Here is a 23,512-nt window from a genome sequence, read left to right as displayed (position 1 = left end):
GTATTCATTGATTTATTTGGTGCAACCAGTGACTTATCAAATTGCTTAAAGAACCTGCAAATTATAAGGGGGAGCTCACACATTCAGAAAATCTTTCAACAGCATATTCAAATATCAATCAAAATCTTGAAAAATATAGTAATTCATCATGATGTTAGAAGTTTACTATCACAGTTAAATCTTTCTCTAGACATTCTCTTAATGAATAGCTAGAACCACAAACAAGTTCATTTTAAAAAAAAACTTTTATGGTGATGATCTCAACTTAGACTGTCCTTGGTGTTCAATCAATTAATCAGATTTACAGTTTAACTTAGTTTTTAGTTGCTTGCTTATAAATCCAGATGGAATTTTCCTTCAGAATTCCCCTTCATTTAAAATATTGTCAATTCTTCTGCCTTTTCTGATTTCCCTATTCCTCATTATATGTGATGAATGATCTAATACTAACTTTACAAGAACAGGAATAGGATGGCATTAGCTTTCTACTGTAGTGTTCAAAAGTGATGCCGACAGAAGGTTACGTAAAATATTATGTGGTGGACAAACTGAATCTTGTCATTATCAAATTGAAGGCTCTAAATCCTGTGCAATTTTTAAAAATCTCTATCAGTGTAGCCCACACTGTTTGAAACTGTACTCTTTAGGTTTTGATCAAATTTTATAAATGGAATAAAAATTACAATTTTCTTCATTCGGCCTTGGTTAATACTTCCTGCTGCATAACTGTTATGACTTGCACTGACTTTTTAACGCTTAACTCAAAATGAGATGCTAGATTAACCTAACTTTTCCCTTTGTCCAGCTTTGAAGACTTGCTTCCTACCTGGTGCTTGGTATTTCAGTTACTTCAAGTATAATATAATCTATCTTCACACATTCTGATAATCTTTCTTTGCTTTTTGCAGTGTAAAACGAGGTTCAACAATTGAAAGGTCACACAGCAGCAGCTGGGAAAGTTCTGATGAGCACCGTAACAAAATGTTAAAAGCGCATTCAACATCTAAGTTATTATCAAAACATAAAAGTACAGATAAGTAAGCACTTAATTTTATGTAAAATAAACTGTTGGCTTTTACTTATTTCATATCAGATCTTGGAAATGTAAAATATATATTTCAGAATGATTTGGTGGTCTTGGGCAATGGTGGGGTGAGAGGCAGGACATATAGGAAGCTGTCACATGTAAGAATGTTGGATGAAAAATGCCATTCAGTCAGTTATACAGGACCTCTTTAAAGATCAATGTAATTACTTTTTCAATCATTTTTACTACTTACCTATGCATTAGTAAAAAGGGATTGCAAGGTGACCAAGGCTGAGAAATAAATATTCCAGGGCGCACACAATTTTGGAAAGAAAGGTAGAATGACAAAGGAGGAGTAGAAGTCCTGATAGTAAAGGGTGACGTAAGAACATGGGCGGCACGGTAGCACAGTGGTTAGCACTGCTGCTTCACAGCTCCAAGGACCTGGGTTCGATTCCCGGCTTAGGTCTCTGTGTGGAGTTTGCACATTCTCCTTGTGTCTGCGTGGGTTTCTTCCGGGTGCTCCAGTTTCCTCCCACAGTCCAAAGATGTGCGGGTTAGGTTGATTGACCATGCTAAAATTCCCCCTTCGTGTCCTGAGGTGCGTAGGTTAGAGAGATTAGCGGGTAAAATATATGGAGGTAGGGCCTGGGTGGGATTGTGGTCGGTGCAAACTCGATGGGCCAAATGGCCTCTTTCTGCACTGTAGAGTTTCTATGGAATTTAACATTAGTAAGAAATGATCTGGCCTCAGAAGATCATAAAATAGAATCAATATGAGTGCAAATTAGAAATAGCAAGAGTCAAACTGCTGTTCGGAATAGTTAACGGCACCCCCTAATGATAGTTATGAAGTTGGATAGAGCATTAAACAAAGAACAAAGAGAATTACAGCACAGCAACCGACCCTTTGGCCCTCCAAGCCTGCACTGACCATGCTGCCCGACTGAACTAAAACCCCCAAAGATATTAGTGAACCAGATAGGTTTTTCTGATAATCAACAATGGTTTCATGGTCATCAGTAGATTCTGAATTCCAGATTTTTTAAAAATTGAATTCAAATTCTATCATCTGCTGCAGTGGAATTTGAACCCGGGTCCCTAGAACATCAGCTGAGTTTCTGGATTAATAGTCTAATGATAATACCACTAGGCCATCACCTCCGACCTTATTGGAGATTGTAACAAAGGCAATGTAATAATGCTGGAGGAGGGGGTGGGGGCTTTAATCTTCACATAGATTGGGACAATCAAATTGGCAAGAGTGATCTGGACGATGAGTTTGTGGAATGTTTTTGTGACAATTTCCTGGAGCTATATATTGTGGAACCAACTAGAGACAAAATTATCTTAGATTTAGTATTGTGTAATGAGGCAGGGTTAATTAATAATGTCATCAAATCACAAAGTCGTTACAGTTCACAAGAATGCCACTTGTCCCATCATGCCTGAAGTAACTCTCAACTCACTTAGTGCCTTTTTCCCACCTTCTCCCTGTAATTTTGTAACTTGTTCACAACTGCTTCAACTTGAAAAGGGTCCTGGTGATAACTCTTGGGTACTATACCTTCCTCATCTGTCAATATGTTGTTCAGAAAGTTTCTCCTATTTTATAGTTCCACTTCAAACTTAATCATGCTTAGACCTCTTGCCCAAGTCCAGAAACTGCTCACCTAAAAATACTGCAGAACCTTTGGAATCATTTTTATTGTAGAAATGGAAAGGTATAAAAAAACCTGTAATATGGTATCATACCATCAAATAACTTCTTAAATAATCTTAAATAATTAAAGACTAAGTTTTTCTAATCCTTTCTAATTACTCAGTATTTTATTACATTGGAATCAGCCTACTCCTTTATATATCCTGTATAAACTTCTGTAAATTCGATCTTTATTTTAGGCAAAACGTTAGGAAGTTGATTTTTACACGGGTAATATTTTCAAAGGACTTACTTCCCACTAAAAGATAATTGAGACAAAAGGAAACACCTGATCAGCACTCACATTATTTGGGTAACTAGTCTGTGAGCAGTCTTAAACTGTGGAACTCAACTTTGCTTCCAAACATGGGGCTAAGGCTTAATCGGTCCATGACGATTCTTTTTTCCAGTCCCGTGAAATAAGCTCACAGTTTTTCAGGTGTCATGGTCCACTTTTAGTGTACTCATCTGGTGTTAGGTGAATGTAATGATCCATCAACACAGTGCTTCCACCATAATCCTATTGAGGTATGAATGGCACAGTGACATGGATGGCACCACATGAATGGCGGCATGGTGGTACAGTGGTTAGTACTGCTGCCTCACAGCACCAGGGATCTGAGTTTGATTCCCGCCTTGGTTACTGTCTGTGCGGAGTCTGCACGTTCTCCCCATGTCTCCGTGGGTTTCCTCCCACAGTCCAAAGATGTGCTGGTTAGGTGCATTGGCCATGCTAAATTCCCCCTCAGCGTACCCAAACAGGCGCTGGAGCTTGGCGACTAGAGGGTTTTCACAGTAGCTTCATTGCAGAGTTAATGTAAGCCTACTTGTGACACTAATAAATAAACTTTAAATTTTGAAACTTGAACCCACTCCCTGATGTGTTTCATCAGACTGTGCTCTTGCTCCAGGGAACCTCCCAAATCCCACAACTTTTGAGTGGAAGCAGCAGCATCAGCTGAACCTGCAGGTTCAATATTGCTCACGGATCAGGCGAAGGACAAGAAAGGGTCATGCAAAATGGCATGCCAGAACTGTTTTAATGAATAATCTGCAAGTATGATTTTTAATAATGAATTGACGTACATGAAAAATTAAAGATTTTTTGACCAAAAGTCAGGAGTCAACTTTTACATGTGATGGACTATTACTCAAGTATATATATTATGCTTTATCTTTATTTTTGAATTTTTACTTGAAAATTCAATTTGTCTAACAGCTGGTTATTTGAATTCCACTTAAATACTTCATTGCTTTTTTTGCCAGATCTAAGGAACCAGCTATCAGTCAAGGTAAAAGAAATCTTTAAACTTATTTAATGCTTGCAACGTTTTTTTCTTCAATAATCCATTACAGATTGTATTTGGTTAATATAAAAGAATTGAATTTGTGAGTTAAGTTGATAGAAAATGTGTGAAGACATAAGGACCTGACTGTTGAAATAAGAAAGCACAAAGTGAAGACGATCATTTAAGGTTTAATGTAGGTCTGTTTATATGAATCTATTGTTACTCATTAGGTATGTACATTTCAATGTTTTAAAGATCTTTGTAGGGAATTGAACTCGGGTTCCTGGTGCTATGAGGCAGCAGTGCTAACCACTGTGCCACCATGTCTTTGATGATGAAACGCCACCCAAGTTATGATTTTCATATTTAAGGAAAATTTTCATGGAAGTTCCACATGAAAGCCTGCTACTTAGATTTAAAATCTATTGGAATCTGAGGTAGAAAATAGGATTAGTTATTAAAATAGAAACAGAATACTTATGAGATGTACAGTATCAGACTGATGGGGTAAGTGGTTAGACACCTTTTATTTCTAATCCACCTGAGGAGGTTATGCTGAGGGAGAAAATGGCAACAGCATTCCTGAAGAATTTCGATTTGTGATGCAGTTAGATGAATAGTAAATTAGATTTTTCACTGATAGATGCATAGTTCTGCACATAGTTCGAAAACATACATCATAGTATGCAGATAATCATATTGAATTATTACAAGAGGATTTAGCAATTGACCTAATCGTCATTTTCTACATCTAGACATTGTGCTGAAATAGTTTTAAAAAGCTTATAGAGTGGTGGGAGACATAATCAGAACAGTAAAATAAAAGTCAACAGAAATCAAACTGAAGCTTTACAGCCTATGATTGAATCTCATAAATACTAGATTGGTTTCGCAGTCACCCCACAACAAAGGTGTTTATTGAAAGGGCAGAGGAAAGCGCAACCAGAATAATTTCAAATCTAAAACTGATGAGCTGTCAGAACATATCAGAAGAAGTATCAGCTTTACATTTTAAAGTGAAGACGATGGGACTCCCAAAAAATAGATGAAGTTTAAAATTGTATAGATAAAGTAAATAAATTCAGGATGTTATTTCAAAACAAGCTGGGATCCAACAATAGAAATCAATATGATTGCAAGATCAATTCAGAATCTATCAAATAAACTTTGAAAAATATGTGCCAATCAGGTTAGGTAATACCAGATACATTGGGTAGTTCAAAGTTCATTTGGACAGTGTGATGAGCGAATATTAGAAAATGAACACAATGAAATAAATAGGCTGTTATGATCTCTCTTTTTCTAATGTTCCATCCATTTATTACTGTTTTCTTTCCTTTCGTTCATCATTTTATTTTGAAAATTTAATTTGATGTTTTAGTTTGATGGTAGTTAGTGATTTGCATACGTTATGATTTGTTTTAAGTTTTTTTTTATTTCTGTCTTATGGTCAGCCCAAAGTTCACGGCGTGGAGCGTACAGCCAAGGTAAGTACCAGCCAAACATCATCCATTGAGCTTCTTGCTGACTGTAGCTTCCGCAGTCTGTTTTTCTGTTCCAATTTGCTGGGACCACACAAGTCATTATAAAGCATTTCCTGGAGAGCAATTAACTCCTGTATAGGTGTTCGTTATTCCCACATGTACCTATCTGTATTGTTTTAATTTATAATCTGGATGAATAACCATGAATAGTGCACAAACCATGTTTCTGCATTAAAATAAAAATCCAGGAATCAGTGCTCCCAAGGATAAATCAGTTATCTTTTGTGCAACTGGTCATAATATTTTTTGCATCTCTGGAACTCTAAGTCTTAAATGTGCTAATTATTATTAAGATTCTGTGGAGAGGTATTTCTGTGCATTTTGTTTATGTTGAAAGTGACTATTGGAGCTTGTTTCATGCTTGGTATTGTCTAAATTTAGCTGAAGTCAGTGCCTTAATCTCAGCCAGTGTTTCCAACCACTTCAGATTTTTTGACAGGCATTTTGTTGAGTATTCTCTTTTGTTGAATAGCACACTTCTAAAAATACAAGAATTACCTTGGAACAACACACAGCAGTAACTGTAAATATCATTATTTCAGGCTTGTTTAGTTATATATTTAGCATATGCATAGTCACAAACCAACCAATAGCCTTTGTCAGTGGCTAGATGGAGCTCTTTAAGCTTGCCTTCAAGTTTAGTGAACCGACACTCCTTGACAATGTGCATCACAGGTCTGGATGGTCTTGGCAACCCACTGATGTTGGGTAGCTACACAGAGGCCTTGGCCAGTCTGTAACAGGTTAAAAGGGCCCGCTATCACGGTGGGAAGTCAAAGCTGAGTGGATGAACAGGTGGGATCCATGATCAGAAAGTAATTTCTGGTGGATGTTTTCTCCTGCCAATCCTCCTGCCATCGGTCCACAGCTGTTACTCCCCAACATGGTGGGTTTAACATTGGGGTGGTGTGAAGGAAAATGTACTGCTGGTGAGTTGAAAAGTCATTGAATAAGGGCCGACTTGTGTTGGGGTAGATCTTCTCCAGTGGCTTGACTGTTGCAATTACCCCCCTGATATGGGTGGAAGGCAATGCTATTCAGGACTGGATGGGGTGGAGAGGAGGGATGTTGGTAGAAGAGTACCTGTGATGGTGCATGCTGTTGAGTTGCAAGTCAGTAAGTTTGGCGTGGGCAGATTGATACCCTATTGGTGTGCAGTATTTTGTAGTTGTTTGTACAATGGCAAAAGCAGAATTCTTTAGAATCTTGGGCTGTGATCTCTATGACATACCAGGCAATTTATTGAAGTGGTGGTTATAGATATTAATTTTTTCTGCAGTCTTGATGAGATGCTGTAGTGTGAGAGGATTCTGTCAAGGATGATGCCTAGGTGATAGGGAGGGAATTGCGCTTAAGTCTCTGGTCGTCCAGGGTGATGTTCAGATGAAACAAGTTCAGTTCGTTTTAGAGGCACGGTTCAGCTGAACAGATATTTTTTTGACAGCCATACACCAATATTGGAATCAGTTATTAAACATTTCCCTCTATAAATCTGTAGCACCACTGACTGTAAGATGTAATGCATGGTAATACTTGGCATACTAACCCACTTGCTACTGATATGCAATATTTTTGATTTCCTACATTCCAATAACGAACTTGATTCTTGTTGACGTATAATACAAAAGAAGTGACGAAAGTAATGGATTAACCTATTATATTTGGAAGAAAGTGTTGAGTTTGAGTAACCTGGTATTTTTTTTAAATGCAAAAATATTGAGTGTCAACTTGGGGTCACTTGACAGCATTTCATTTTGTGTGCATTGTTCCTGGCCCTGTACAATGTGTGGTATCAGGAAATACCATAAATCTGCGTATTCAGTTACAGTTTGTATTACAGCCATCTGCAGAACTGGGATAAGAATTTGAATTCTTTGAAGGGAAATAAGATATTTTACTTAGTGTGTTTTGGAAGATGATCACAACATCCTTGCTTTTAGTTGAGTGGGCATTGAGGGCCAGTGAGAACAACTGTGTCCCAATGGGGAAAGCACCAGGCCACTGGGAGGAGAGTTAAAGACTCTGAGGTGTTAAGGTAGTGACAACAAGAATATTTAGTTCAGTGACATATCCAAATGTTACAAGTGACAATGTCCCCCAACGACTAGTGTCTAACTTCGCCCATGCCCATACTGTGCCCCTACAATTCCGTAAACTTGCACACCCATCCACCATGTCTATCTGTGTTTCCATGGTGCACTTCAGAGATGGAGAAGGCCTGCTGCTTTCCACACCCTGTTGTCTGTGATGCACTAGGTAGGTGTCCTCTGGAGGGCAGAGACCTAGAGGTCCCCTGCCTACCTTTAGGTGTCGTGCCACCCTATTCTGCTGTGCTTCAGTTGCACCAGTTTCAGGAAGGGGTGATTCAGATTGGCTGCTCACTCCCAGGTGTCCTGGATGGAAGGCCGGGCTGTGCTCCAGTGATTCCTCCTCCCTCTGGGTGCTGTGGGCGCTTGGGTTACCTCATGGGATGGAGGAGCAGCTGGAGCGAGCTCCAGAAGCCTCAACATTTGGCGCTGCCAGCCGTGGAGGCCCGCCATTGTCTGAACCATACAATTGAAGCCCTCGGCCATGGCCCTCAGGAACTGAGCCACGCTACGGAGCTCTCCCATCATAGATCTGATGTCCCAGCGTTGCCATGCCTGATGCTATCCTTGCAGTGTTCGCTTGGGTGCCACGCATTGCCAGTACCACCTCCTGTGACAGATGGCTGTGCGACTCCTCCATTTGCCCTTGCAGTCACAGGAGTGTCGTTGACACCACTTCTTGGTATTCCCGACTCTGGCCCTTCAACTGCTGGAGATACAAAGGCAATGTCCAGAGGCATAGCACCTGGATGGAGCGCAGCTGAATCCTGGGATCCAGCAGACCTCTGACAATCCGATCTCTGGGACGTTCCCACCTCCAACTGATGTGCATCAGAAGCTGTGTGGTGTTCACCGGATAGTGACCCAGAAGCCTGCCTGCTAAGATCATCCCCTGAAGTGTGTGCCTCTGTGCTGGTGTGGGTGATGGCGGTGACGCTTCTTTGGTGTCCTCCTCTGACATCTCCTGTCCAGGATGGGCGATGGGATACTGCTGGCCAGGTTGTTCGGATGATGTTCCTGCGAGGCAAAGGCCATGATAGTAATGCGTGGCCAGCTCATGGGTTTGGAATACACAGAACTCTCTTGAGTTTAGTCATCTGGCTGAAGGTGCGGTGGCTCCTCAGTTTTCTCCCACGGTCCACCTTACTCTCAGCACAAGCCTACTCCTGCTCCCCTCCTGCGAGCTCCAGGGCGATCTCCTCGGACCGAGTCAGAATCTTCAGCTCGGGCACCAGTGCCCATCTTCTCTCATTCACAGTGGTTATGGGAAAGCTTAACCTGCAGGAACACAATGGGGATGATGTAAGCTGAATGCCTGGCAGGCCATATGATACCTGGCATGTGTGGACACTGCGTGGAAGCAGGAATGTGTTCTGATGAGCAGTGCCAAAGGGTAAGGAAGTTTGTGGGAGGTCACGTACTGTGGCCCTGTGGGATGGGATGTGGAATTGAGTGACATTCCAAGGAGTGACGGCAAGGTGGATTGCAGAGAGGAGACGTGGAGCACTTACCCTGGCAGAACAAAGTAGGTCATTCATCTTCTTGCGGCTTTGCACCCCTGTCCTCTTGTGCAGACTGCTGGCACTGGCCAGTGCTGCAACTGTCTCTTAGGTGGAATTCGTTAACTTGCTGCAGGGTATATTGTCGTCCATCTTTCCTCCATGGCATCCAGCATCCTCTATGTAGCAAAAAGCACGCTTCCTCCCTACCATCTTCCTGACTTGAATGAGAGTAAGTGCTCTGTAGCCGTTTTAAATGCAGCATCCCCATCATTAAAGTGCTCAAATGACCCTGGGGCAAATACTTCATGCCTGAGGTGCAATGTTTTTCACATAGGGAACATTTTTTTTCTCTAAAAGTCCCTGAAAATTGTGGTACAGGTTGCACCATCAATATCACACCGATTTTCATGCCAAGAATGACGCTTTGTCATTTTTTTGGAAAACTCCACCCTCAGAGACTGATGGCGATCATGGAGGAAATAAGACATCGCACATATCCATCGACACACAAGTGAGCAAGAGTGGAACAAATAGATCAGATGCACAAATATCAGAGAGGGTGACCAATTGGACTGAACTCAGCAAGCAATCCAATAACAAAGAAACTACAAAATAGTAATTGGGAACTTCATTATCAAACTGATACAGACAGATATTTCGAAGCAAAAGAATGTCAGTCACACCAAAGGTCAGAAAAGTAGAACTTTGCGAGCAATACTATAGAAGAGATAAATAATTTGTGGGTTAATTTGAACTAGTGCAACACCCATTTAGTGCTGTCAGACATCATTTGCATTTCATTTTAAAATGTTTTGTGAAGATCACAACCTTTAGACAATTCATGTTTTTAGCTAAAGCTATTTGGAATCTTTAGTCAAGCAGTAAGTGGCCATTTGCCCTTCATCCTGCTGCATATTTTACTGCTTCCTTATCACAGCAATTCTGAAACACAAACATACTTCATTGTTCTGAATCTGCTTTGTTTATACTGCAGGATAAATTTGGTGATCATGAATCACTGCTTATATGTGATTTTAAAGTGACTGCCAGGTACAAATCTCATTGAAATTTAGTTAGCGGAAACTTGCATTTTGACCGTGCCAGTCTAACTGACTCTTTCCACAATATTGCAGATGGCCCATACAAGCCAGCAGTGTTAAATGGTGGGCTGCAAATTTTAACCTACATTAGACCAGACTCAAATTACAGACCAAACTTAAGTTCTGATGGTAATAGCTTTTCATATTTACTGGTACTTCCAAAAAGCAAAGTTGTGCTTTTATTTCAGTACCTTTGTGCTCTTGTCATTAGAAGCCAAGAACTTTGTTAAGAAGACAAAAGTGGTTCCAATAAATGAAGAATCAAAATACTTCATTATACTAAGGGAGTCTAATGTGAATATGGGTACTATTTTCTTTTCAACCCATAGGATGACCCATATTAGAAGCATCTTTCATTCCTGTTGATACTTAGGCTGAGAAATTTAATTGTTCCCAATATCGGGCACAGTGGGAGTTTGGCACATGGATGAAGGGCACCTGCAAAATTCACACTGGGACATCATGATCATATATCAGGCTATCAACCCGCACTGTGCATACTATTTGTTGGCTGAGTCTGGGGAGGTGAGAAATAAAGGAAGTACCATCTCAAAAACTTACTCTGTAGAAACAACTCATAGGCTTCACAGAAAAAAGCCTACTTACAGCTGGGGACATATTGAGATCTAAATTGGGCAGAGAGCAAGGAGAAATTGGGTGGAGCAAGCGGTAGAGGTTGTGCCAAACAGATGGCATCAATTGTGTAAACAAAGTATGGGCCATTTTGCAAGGTCTGTGATTATGGCAATGAAGATTGATTGAATGTGTAAATTGTATATTTATTGTTAAACATGTAAAATTAATTTAAAATGGTGTTTCACCATTTGTTTTAAACCTAATTAAAGTTACTTCATTCTTGGTGAGAATTTTGAAGATGAGAAACAGGTAAAAAGCATTTCATTGAATAAGGTGCAGGTATTATCAACACTACTACTATCGAGAAAACTGAACATTTGTTTTGGATTATCTAAAAGTTTAGAGCAAATTTAAAGCATTTACAATACAAACATTTTGTAACACTTTTTTTCATTGCTTCAAAAAATAAAAACAAGAAATTCAGTACAGAAGGGCGTTGCTAGATCTGTCCAGCAGGATATTATTTTTCAGTTAAAGTTCCTCCCAGTTTCCTGTTGTCCCTAGTCAGCTTTTGTTTAGCTGATTTCAGCAAGGGTGCTGTGCCTTGAACTATATTGCTGTACTACTAGTGGACCAAGAGCGGAACTTCTTCAGGAAACAAACACACACGCTCAAATGGACAGGCGCATGCACACTTACTAAAACAGATAATTAGGGATGCTAATGGTTGTGGTATACCTTATTATATCTCCGTGGCTCCAATAGGGTAAGCAGCTTAACAATTACATAGAAAGTTCTGGGTTCCTGTCAACCACACATTTAATTTTGCTGGCTTCTCTAATAATGAAGGAACTGTGCATTGGCATAAAAAGAATCAAGAAAATTGCCATGGTATCATTTGCTTGTTCTTTTCCTTCGGTTATGGATCAGTTGTAGCTTTTTAGAGTGGAACTGCTTTCTACTAATGAGGGGAGAGCATTGGTGTTAAAGTTCTGTATAACCTTCAAAGCAGCTGACACCCTGACAGCTACTGATGAGCCGTCTTGTTTACCAGGCATAGGTACAAACATATGTACTCTTTTTTTATGACGTTGTTCTTTGGGAATAATACATCTTAATTTTAAACTCCCCTTCACAGGGAAACCGAGATCTCTGCTTTCCTCTCCTACTATAATAGCCTGCCCCTACCTCCACCCAACACTTAACTGACTGGCGTGCACCTTTCCCATAGGTCTGCATTTGTGGCCTCTTAGCCACACATTCAACCTGCAGTCAGTGACTTGATGTCATTGATACTTGGTACAGGCAAGAATGATTGGATTATTTGAGGATAATTAATATATGATGGCCTTACTGTGAATGATTTTTTTTAAAAATGAGGCCCCAAAGTTAAAATAGCCTTGGCCTCATGTTGATGAGCCAAGGCAAGCATGACTCTCATGAATATAACCTCCCATTAAAATCAAGCTGTAATATTTGCATGTAGGTATAAGGATGATTCAACATGGTAACCAAAGGTGAAACAGGGATCAGCCCTAATTATGCATCTGAATGCAAACCTGTATGCCTCTTCCTCCTCCAAAACCTGCAAATGCACAGGAGTGCCAAGTGACAGATGCCTGTGTGCAGCTTTGTATGAAATATCCCTGAGGAAATCATCTGACATAACAAACGGAACACAAGCTTAAACTTAACTTAGAGAGCATCACAGCTATCCTGTGGAGAATGGCTATCCTAGAATCATAGAATCCCTACAGTGCAGAAGGAGGCCATTTGACCCATCACACGTGCACCGACAACAATCCCACCCAGGCCCTATCCTGGTAACCACACATATTTACCCTGTTAGTCCCCTGACACTAAGGGGTAATTTAGTATGGTTAATCAACCTAATCCGCACATCTTTGGACTGTGGGAGGAAACTGGAGCACCCAGAAGAAACCCACACAGACCCAGGAAGAATGTGCAAACTCTACACAGACAGTCACCCAAGATCAGAATTGAACCCGGGTCCCTGGCGCTGTGAGGCAGCAGTGCTTGCCACTGTGCTGCCCTGATCAGATCCAGGTTCTCTGTGTATCTCACAAACGGGCCAAAGGCAAGTAACTTTGGCACTGTTGCTAAATTAAGAGAGACAGTAGTGAGGTAGAGCTGGGTGTCATCATCTTTCAAAGCTTTTACTCTAAAGCAAGGCAGATGGTAAACTCAGGAACACCGCAGAGGTACAGGGATGTCTGAACTTGCAAATGTATAGGTTTTTATAATCCGAGTATGGGATATGAGATTGTTAATGAGGCCAGCATTTGTTGCCCATCCTTAATTGCCCATGAGAAGGTAATGGTGAGCCACCACTTTGAACTTCTGCCACTCATATGGTTAGCAGTGGCTGGACAGCTGGTTCATGATGCATTTAATTCCTGGATTGGTTGATATTCATGAAGGCCTGCCTTCTCAATCTTGCCCCTCACCTGAGGTGTAGTGATCCTCGGGTTAAAGGGGAAACCAGCCTATGGTTACCTGGGATTATAGTGACTTTACGTGACACCTACTGTGCTGCTAGGAAGGAACTTTCAATTTTTTGATCTATTCACCAATGAAGGAACAGTGATATAGTTCCGAGTCAAGACCATGTGTACCTCAGAGGGAATCTTACAGATTACGATGTTCCTGTATGTCTGCTGCCCTTATCCTTCCAGGTAGTGGCCTGTTTAGAGGATGGCATGTTTAGAGGATGCATAATATGTGTTCTTAGTGTAAAGGTGCGACTTCACCTCCACAGGGACTTGCTGGTGGTCACTCATTCATGTACAACTCTTATCTGCAACAGGCATATTATGTTATGTATTTAAGTGGCTGCAGGTTGCTTTAAGAGCTGATCACATGATTTGATAGTAATGTTATTAGAGTGTTGCACAGCCTGCTGTTTTACTTTTAATTTTGTACTCTGCAGGCCAGAGCTCCCAGAATAAATCTGTTGTTAGTTTGAATCTAAGTGTGCAAACCACATCTTTCTTTTTGTGCAAAACCCACAACCCCTAACATAGTTCGGACATTACAAACGTGGGAGATGTTAATTAGTTTCTTTTCTTCAGTTTGTTTTCTCACCACCTGCTTTAAGCCCAGTCTGGTAAGCTTGTCCTTCAGGAATTTTAAGTTTTTATTTACATCATTCATGGGATGAGAACATTGTTGGCTAAGCCAGCATTTATTGCCCATCCCTAATTGCCCTTGAGAAGGTGGTGGTGAGTTGCCGCCTTGAACTACTGCAGCCCATGTGATGTAGGTACATCCACAGTGCAGTTAGGGAGGGCATTGCAGGATTTTGACACAGTGAAGATGAAGAAACGGCAATATATTTCCAACTCCGAATGGTTAGTGGCGTGGAGCAGAACTTCCAAGTGGTGGTGTCTGCTGCCTGAGTCCTTCTAAGATGATAGCTGTTGTGGTTTTGGAAGGTGCTGTCTGAGTCTTTGGGAATTCCTGCAGTGCATCTTGTCGATGGTAAATACTGGAATAGTCTAGCTTGGTCAATAGTTCAGTGCTGGCAGGGTGGCACAATGGTTAGCACTGCTGACTCACAGCGCCAGGCACCCTGGTTCATTTCCAGCCTTGGGTGACTGTGTGGAGTTTACACGTTCTCTCCGTGTCTGCTTGGGTTTCCTCTGGTCCTCTGGTTTCCTCCCACAGCCCAAAGATGAGAGGGTTAGGTTGATTGGCCATGCTAAATTGTCCCATAGTGTCCCAAGTTGTGTAGGTTAGGGCGATTGGTAAATATATGGGGTTACCGGGATAGGGGCTGGGTGAAATTGTTGTTGGTGCAGGCTTGATGGGCCAAACGGCCTCTTTCTGCACTGTAGGGATTCTATGGTTCAATATGGCAGAGTGCTGATTCATCAGTTGAGGGAGAATGATTGATCATAATCAACAGGAAGGTCCAGAGTAAGTATTGAGGACTCCAAGGTCCATTCCCTCCCAATTCTACCACTGTGCTGCTAACTTTGGTGGGTTTAGCCTGTTGGTGGGAGGGGCCAAACCCAGGGATGTTGATGGAGGAGTCTGGGACATTGGCTGTAAATTTGGTTATTATGACTGTCAAGCTGTGGGACAGCTCTCCCAGTTTTGGGACGAGTCCCAAGATATTAGTGAGAAGGACTTTGCAGAGTCATCTTGGCAGGTTGTGCCTTTGTTGTCTCCATTGCTTAGTCGGATTTTGGGTGGTCTGCCTAATTTTGTTTTTCTGTAGCAGTTTCACTTGAAATGAGGAGAAGCTGACGCATATGCAAATAGGAATCCTATTGCCTGTTGTTGGATCCCTTTTACAATTTTCAAGTACAAGTAGCAGTGCATGTTAAACCTTTGTACAGGGTCGTGAGCAGCTAATTAGTGGACATGAAAGGAACCTGATTGAACCTGAAAAACGACTGGAACATACATTGCAGGAATTTTTGTTGACCCAGCAATAATACTGCGGCCTGTTGCTGATTTCAGGTAGCTCCCAACAATTGACTTTTAATCTTCATTTCTCATAGTTACTGAATTTTCACCTGGTTAAGTTTGTTTTGTACATTACCCTGCGTTTTTTTTTTCTAATGCCATGTCCGTAGAATTTTAGATTTGAAACACATAGTTTAGCCTGAATGTCACCAGCATTTAAAGGTTGATTTTAACATATTGTAAAAAGGCATTCAATAACCAATCATGACATTTTAAATTATTCTAGATGCTAATTATTTCTCATCGTCCTAAGATTCCAAACTTTAGCTGTAATATTAATTAGCTTGCTATCTACTAGTTTTATACAAGTTAACTAGCACGTTTACAAATTGCAGAGTTTGAAATCAGTGGCACCAATTTGAGGCCCTGTTTCTTTACATAATTTCTATAAGTCAGTCTAAATTGTGATTTGGCAAACTTTGAAGGAATTCTGCTAACATAATAATCAAATTAGTTTTAACACTATAGTATTTAAATAATTTAATGAAATGTTGTAAAATGACTTGTGGAGTACGCATGAGCACTCTTTGGATATTCAGGACTTGTGTATCCACTGAACTATTAAGGAAATACCTTTCTTACAAATACTAAAATTACACTTTTGTATAAAATATATTTTATATATAGTTAAAAATCTCAAACCAGTTAATCATCCAGAACACATTAAAAGTTGAACTGTTTTTTAAATGAATTTTTATTGGTCTAAATCGTTCTGAATTTTAAGCATTTTTCTTCAGTTAAATGACAGAAAAACTCAACAAATAAATTTAATTACTGTTCAAATTCAACAGTTCACAACTTAGTAAAGGAAACCTCTAATTTGTGTTTATCAAATGAAATTAATATTGACATTTTTAAAACTTTTCCTGAGAAATTTGTTGTGATATACCAACTTTCCATTTATTTTCTATAAACAGTACTCTCTTTCCATTCTAATTCTCTCTCTTGTCAACCTATACTTAGAGGCTACAGTTTACAAGGGTGCTAAATTTATTAAATGAACAGTTTCCTGATGGATGAATTGGAAGAAAAAGATGGGTTGCGCAGTGTTTCCCTCACTTCCTATTTGCATGGTGCTTGCTTAATTTAATGTTGGCATTAATATCCAAATGGCTTGGCTGATTACATGCAGGCATTGAAATCTCCTTGGGTCATGACAGGATAAGCAGTGGGTTCATATAAATTAAATTGACAAATGTAGAATAAAACTTGAAAGCTCATTTTTAGCTCAAAACCCAAGGCGTGCCCTGCTTTTTGCATTCTTGGAGATTTATTTTCTATTCATAAATTCTGGAGATAGATTTGTGTGATTTCAGTGAGGATGATTACTATTGGTTTGGTGCCAGTGCAGGGTGTAGATACTATAGTCAGAACACGCTCTGTGCATAGACTTAAATTAAAGAACAAATAAAATGTGCTTAATAGCTCTTTGTTTACTATTCCTAGTTCCATTCTTGCCTATCCAATCAGAGCTAGTTAATTCTTTTAATGGTTTCCTCCCCTACACCATTATCTCTAGAGTGCCAGAAGACAGAAGATTATATTCTAGCTGGTGCCACCCACCCACTGAACCCCCTTCCCCATTCGCCTTGTCCCGATTTTCTAACTACTAGGAGAGATGATGTCTTGGTAATGTCACTGGACTAGTAATCCAGAGGCCCAGGCTAACGCTCTAGGGACATGGGTTCAAATCCCACCACGGCAGCTGATGGAACTTAAATTCATGAAATTGATAAATCTGAAATATAAAGCCCTCCGTAATGATGATCATGACAACAATCATTGATTGCTGCCCTTTAGGGAAGGAAATCTGCTACCCTTACTCTGGCCTAAGTGTGACTCTGACCCATAGATATGTGGCTGACTTTTAACTGCCCTCTGAAATGGCTTAGCAAGCCACTGAGTTCAAGGGCAATTAAAGATGAATAATGCTAACCTTTCCAGCAACGTATGGGCAACGTGGTGGCACAGTGGTTAGCACTACTACCTCACAGCGCCAGGGACTTGGGTTCAGTTCCCAGCTTGGGTCACTGTCTGTGTGGAGTCTACACGTTCTCCCCGTGTTTGTGTGGGTTTCCTCCGGGTGTCCGGTTTCCTCCCAACAATCCGAAATATGTGCTGGTTAGGTGCATTGGCCTTGCTAAATTCTCCCTCAATGTACCCGAACAGGCACCAGAGTGTGGTGACTAGGGGATTTTCACAGTAACTTCATTGCAGTGTTAATCTAAGCCTACCTGTGACATTAATAACAGAACTTAAAACATCATGAAAGAATTTTTAAAAACGACTTGGTGTCCCTCGCTAAAGCACAATATCAAGTTTAACATTTATACTGATGATTCTATAAGCAGCACTATTTCACCAGATGTTTTGCTGCTGTGTTCTCAGACAGCTTGTGTGGCATTCACCTCTGGTTGAGCTGAAATATTGTCCATTTAAATTATCAGAAGATGGAAGGCAAAGCCAGTGGGCAGGATTTTACGGCTTCGCTCGGACACGACTGGAAATTCCCACCTGAGGTCATTGGAGATTTCCGCTGTGGGATCCTCGCTCACGTCAATTCCATGGCGGGCGAGGTTGTAGAGCTCCAGCCATTATCTTTGGACCTCGTCGCAAACTACTCCCTATGCGTTACTTAGCTCAGACTGAAAGATTATATTCGCAACCTTGGCATCCTATTTACCAATGTGATAAATTTCCTCTTCATCATAAAGACTGTCCACTTTGACCTCCACACCATTACCCATCTTGTATCCAATCCTGCACCATCTTATTCATTCCCTTCACCACTGTGCTCATTGACATACATTGGCTCGTGCTGCACCAACACATCAGTTTACTTTTATTTGTAAATTCTCATCCTCCAGTTTAGATCCCACCATAATTGCACCCCTCCCTATTTCCTTAATATTCTGAGAGTTCTGCATGCCTCCAAATGCGACTGCTTGTACATCACTCGCTTCCTTCACGCCACCATTGTCAATTGTGTCTTCAGCCATCTACACCTTGAGCTCTGATTTCCCCCATTGACCTATCCCTCCCTTTAACTAGACTGCCTGTGCTGCAAACTTGATATTTTGCTCAACTTGCCCATTTTAAATCAATAGCTCAGAAATTTGTGATTAACACTAGCATATATTTGCTTAGCCTGTCTATCTGACCTTATGCCCACTAATTCTATTACATTGTTATCCATTTTTTACGTCTAGTTTTGCAACTTAAAATAAGTAAAGTTTATTTATTGGTCACAAGTAGGCTTACATTCACACTGCATTGAAGTTACTGTGAAAATAAGAATACAACTCCTGAAATAACTTTAGGGACTGCAGCTTTAACTTTCAAAAGAAATTACGTAGGAAACCAAAAAAACGTTGATTGTGTTGTCAGAAATCAATGAAAGATCATTTGCTGGTATAAATTGATATTTCTCATTTGTATGTTAATAACTCGAAAGTAATTTGCTACAGCGAAAACACTTCAATATTTGATCTTGTCAAAATAGTCTATGGTGTAACAGATAAAAAGTTTCAAATGTCATGACCCAAGATATAACAATTTTATTGCAACAACTTCAAATGCCTAATTGCTTTTTCCTGTAAAAGGACATATTCTGCCTTGCTTGTGGCACATAGACTATCTTGTCCAATTACAAAACAATTGAATAGTTTTAAAGCTAACAGAAGTTTCTTTTATTTTGAACAGAGGGAGATATGATCAAGATGTTCATGCGTGGACGTCCGATCACAATGTACATTCCTTCTGATGTAACAAATTATGACGAAATGAAGTCAGAACTGCCTTCTGAGAAGCTGAAGCTGGAGTGGGTGTATCCTTGTCCTTTGGTTGGAAATCATTTTAAAATGACATGAATATGAAGGATACATAATGGGAACCTGATGAATTTTTCATTCTATGTGCTTACATACCAAATTTGGGTAGAAACTGATGTGTAAGGTGGTGTCTCTTATTCATACTTTGGTGTGGTATCTTAGCTTACTGATGAAAATAAAATCACCTGTCTCCTGTTCTTCTGTTTACTATGGACTCTCCATTCCTAACTGACTGCCTTTCTCCATTTTCAAGCATTTACCCTCTATCAAGCTCCCTGACTCACTTACTCAATTGTGCATAGCCATTGCAGCACATGGAACAGTCATAATATATTAAAATCAAATTCTGCACTCAAGGCAACTGTAGTAGCTGATGAGACATCTTTGTACATGGATTTATATTCCAGGTTTTCAGGTGAAAGCTTGAAGTGTATCTGGATCAACTTATACATCTGTATTGAGGATCACAGGATAATGCACAGTTGGAGACAGTTTGGTCCATAGTGTACACAACTGTACAATATGAACAATGAACTTACTAATAAGTAAAATACAGCAGATGTTGGATTTCGGACATAAAAACAAAACGCTGAAAATATTCAGATCTGGAAGCATTTGTTAAACATTTCAGGTCATTAGTTTTTCAGTAGAACTGGAAATAGTTAAAGAATGGACAGGTGTGAAGCAGGGAAAGGTGGAGAAGAGGATAGATCAAAAGCTTAAATCTGATAGAATGGAAGACTTAGACTATATGATAAAGGGATGATGGTGCAAGACAAGAGAGGTGATAATAGGACAAGAAAAGAAACAAAAGATATGTCTAGAGGAAGTGTAAAAGGGAAAGCAGAATCATCCTCAACATCTGCCATTCAAAAACAAAACCAAAGGGTACAAATCAAAACAGGGACAAAAGTGGTGATCTAAAATTGCTGAACTCAGTGCTGATTCCAGAAGAATGTAAAGCATCTAATTGAAAGTCAAAGTTCCTTGAGGTTATGGTGAGCTTCAGTGGAACAGTGTAGGAGGTAGTGGTGGATGGGGACTGGTTGGATCTCATTCAAGGAAGAAATGGAGAACCTTCAAACCGTCATGGTGGGGGATGGATATGTAGAAAGATTCTACGTTCGTAATGACAAGGTGACAGTTAAGGCCTGGTAACTGGAAACTATTAAGTGGTGGAGGATGTTGAAAGAGTTGTGGATGTGGGTGGGAAGAGATTGGACAATGGGAGAAATGCTAAAGTTGAGATAGGAGAAATTAGTCTGTGGGTAAGAATAGTCTGAAATGATGGCTATACTAGGCCATTCCTGTTTGGAAAACTTGAGATAGAAGTGGGCTGTTTGGGCTCAGGGGAGTATGAAGTTAGAGGTCATGGGGAAAGATCTTCAGAGATGAGTCAGTGACAGTCTTGGAAATGCTGGATTGAGTGGTGGGGCCATATGGTATGATTTGAGATCTGCCTATTTGATAAATATTCCATCCAACAGGCACTGCTACATTTTCTGCTTTGTGCTATTGGCATGATAAGTAAGTAAATTTATACGCTGCAGTGCCACTGCCTTATCTTTCGCTGGAGATATGCAATTGTCAGGTTTATTTATTTCAAAGTTTGTAAATGACTGACGAACAGCATTAGCTATAACTCCGCAACAGCACTATTGGTGTTGGCAGCACATGGATTTCAGTGGTTCAAGAAGGCAGCCTACCACCACCACCTCGAGAGCAATTAGGGATGAGCAATAAATGTTGGTCTTGCCAATGACGCCCACATCCCATAAAATAATATATGCATTGTCTTATATATTTAAAATCCCGTGGCTTTTCACAAATAAAAGTGAGGGAGACAAATACTAATCAAGGACAAGAGAGATTACAAGTGGTGCCCAATGTGTCAAAAAGATGGGGTTCAAAAAGATTTATGAAAGTGAGAGGCAAATGGAATAGGTTGGGTGGCTTAGGGTCAGGATTCGAACAAGTGCAAAGGCCCAGCTGAAGTCTCTGCTACCAATGCTGGGGCAAAGGAAGGAGAAAGGCCACAGGGTTAGAGTTTGAGGAATAGTGAGTGGAGGAGGGAATATTAAGCTGGAGTCAATGAGGGAAGACAATGAAAGGATTTGGTAAATCTAAATAGTCATAAGGATATGTAATAATTATTTGGGAAACATCCTTGACTCAAAAAATGACTGCAACTGAACTAATAGAAAAGTACCCTTCATATAAAATGACAATTATACATGATACACAGAAAAATAACCTTTTGACAAAATAAGATGTTCTAAAATCTGCATAGTAGTAATTGTTATTTAAGAAGGGTAGGAAGGATAACCCGGGAAATTATAGGCCGGTGAGCTTGACATCCGTGGTAGGGAAGTTGTTGGAGAGGATTCTTAGAGATAGGACGTATGCGCATTTAGAAAGGAATAAACTCATTAACGATAGTCAGCATGGTTTTGTGAGAGGGAGGTCATGCCTCACTAACCTGGTGGAGTTTTTTTGAAGAAGTGACTAGAATGGTTGACGAGGGAAGGGCCGTGGATGTCGTCTATATGGACTTTAGTAAAGCGTTTGACAAAGTCCCTCATGGTAGGTTGGTGCAAAAGGTTGGATCTCATGGGATAAAGGGGGAGGTGGCTAGATGGGTGGAGAACTGGCTTGGTCACAGAAGACAGAGGGTGGTAGTGGAAGGGTCTTTTTCCAGCTGGATGCCTGTGACTAGTGGTGTTCCGCAGGGCTCTGTATTGGGACCTCTGCTGTTTATGATTTATGGAAGAAGGTGTAACTGGGGTGATCAGTAAGTTTGCGGATGACACAAAAATGGCTGGACTTGCAGATAGTGAGGAACATTGTCAGAGGCTACAGAAGGATATAGATAGGCTGGAAATTTGGGCAAAGAAATGGCAGATGGAGTTCAATCCAGATAAATGCGAAGTGATGCATTTTGGTAGAACTAACGTAGGGGGGAGCTACACGATAAATGGCAGAACCATAAAGGGTGTAGATACGCAGAGGGACCTGGGTGTGCAAGTCCACAGATCCTTGAAGGTGACGTCACAGGTGGAGAAGTTAGTGAATAAGGCATATGGCATGCTTGCCTTTATAGGACAGGGCATAGAGTATAAAAGTTGGGGTCTGATGTTGCAGTTGTATAGAACGTTGGTTCGGCCGCATTTGGAATACTGCGCCCAGTTCTGGTCGCCACACTACCAGAAGGACGTGGAGGCTTTAGAGAGAGTGCAGAGGAGGTTTACCAGGATGTTGCCTGGTATGGAAGGGCTTAGTTATGAGGAGAGATTGGATAAACTGGGGTTGTTCTCACTGGAAAGATGGAGGATGAGGGGTGACCTAATAGAGGTGTATAAAATTATGAAAGGCATAGAAAGGGTGAACGGTGGGAAGCTTTTTCCCAGGTCGATGGTGACGTTCACGAGCGGTCATAAGTTCAAGGTGAGGGGGGGGAGGTTTAACACTGATACCAGAAGGACGTAGTTTACACAGAGGGTGGTGGGGGCCTGGAATGCGCTGCCGGGCAAGGTGGTAGAGGCGGACACACTGGGAACGTTTAAGACTTATCTAGATAGCCACATGAACGGAGTGGGAATGGAGGGATACAAAAGAATGTTCTAGTTCGGACCAGGGAGCGGCACGGGCTTGGAGGGCCGAAGGGCCTGTTCCTGTGCTGTATTGTTCTTTGTTCTTTGTTACAATCCCCATGGAAAATAATAAGTTTTGAAAGAATATTTCAATTTCTATTGACTGACTGGAAGGATCACACAAGATTTTGAGTTCTAAGACTTTGCTGCCATAAACAAACTAAAAGCACCATTATCTGACACTATTCAGGAGCAACTTGTATCAAAATGCCCCTTTTAAATAACTGAAAATCCCTCCCATGATCACTCTGTCTCCTAAATGGACATTTCATTCTCGAGGAACCAGTCTAAATCTATTCTCCGCTCCCGTGGCTTGATTCCTTTTTTTTCTTTTCCAGCCCTGGTTAAATCCTCATGTACTTGATCTTTTCAATCTGAGTGTAAGCTCTCACCTGCATTCTGCATCGTGAACAATAGAAACTGGCTGGCTCCATCTCTTTGCTCACTCTCTCACTGATTCTTGTAGACTGGCCTGTATGTGAGATTCGGGATATCTTAAGAAAGAACCTGTAACCTAATACTACTACAGTGGCTCTTCTCACCTCAAAGCCCTTCCCCATGGCAATGTGAATCACATGAGCCTTGTATCCAGGTAGAAATGTTGATTTGCTGTTGTTTAGACACCCAACTCCAAACTCTCTTGAAATTAAATAGACTGTCTGAAGTATAACTGTTTACAAACCCTGACATTCCTAACATTTCCCTGTGAGA

General features: G+C 40.6%; 1 protein-coding gene across 9 annotated transcripts in view; it reads left to right on the top strand.

The window, feature by feature from the left end:
* eml4 (EMAP like 4) overlaps positions 1 to 23,512 on the top strand; it is a 422,596-nt gene that overhangs the window by 335,192 nt on the left and 63,892 nt on the right. For all 9 annotated transcript variants that reach the window (XR_013499632.1, XM_078229709.1, XM_078229706.1 and 6 more), the window contains 4 exons: positions 909 to 1,037; positions 3,996 to 4,021; positions 5,473 to 5,505; positions 19,024 to 19,147. Coding sequence is in view for 8 of the 9 variants with exons in the window: in XM_078229709.1 (XP_078085835.1) it covers positions 909 to 1,037; positions 3,996 to 4,021; positions 5,473 to 5,505; positions 19,024 to 19,147 (312 nt within the window). In the remaining variant the exon portion in view is untranslated. The remainder of the gene's footprint in view (positions 1 to 908; positions 1,038 to 3,995; positions 4,022 to 5,472; positions 5,506 to 19,023; positions 19,148 to 23,512) is intronic.

This window comes from Mustelus asterias, chromosome 15 (assembly GCF_964213995.1).
Source record: "Mustelus asterias chromosome 15, sMusAst1.hap1.1, whole genome shotgun sequence".
In the NCBI taxonomy this organism is placed as follows: domain Eukaryota; kingdom Metazoa; phylum Chordata; class Chondrichthyes; order Carcharhiniformes; family Triakidae; genus Mustelus; species Mustelus asterias.
The sequence above is the reverse complement of the archived record's forward strand: the minus strand, read 5'-3'. Positions and strand labels throughout refer to the sequence as shown.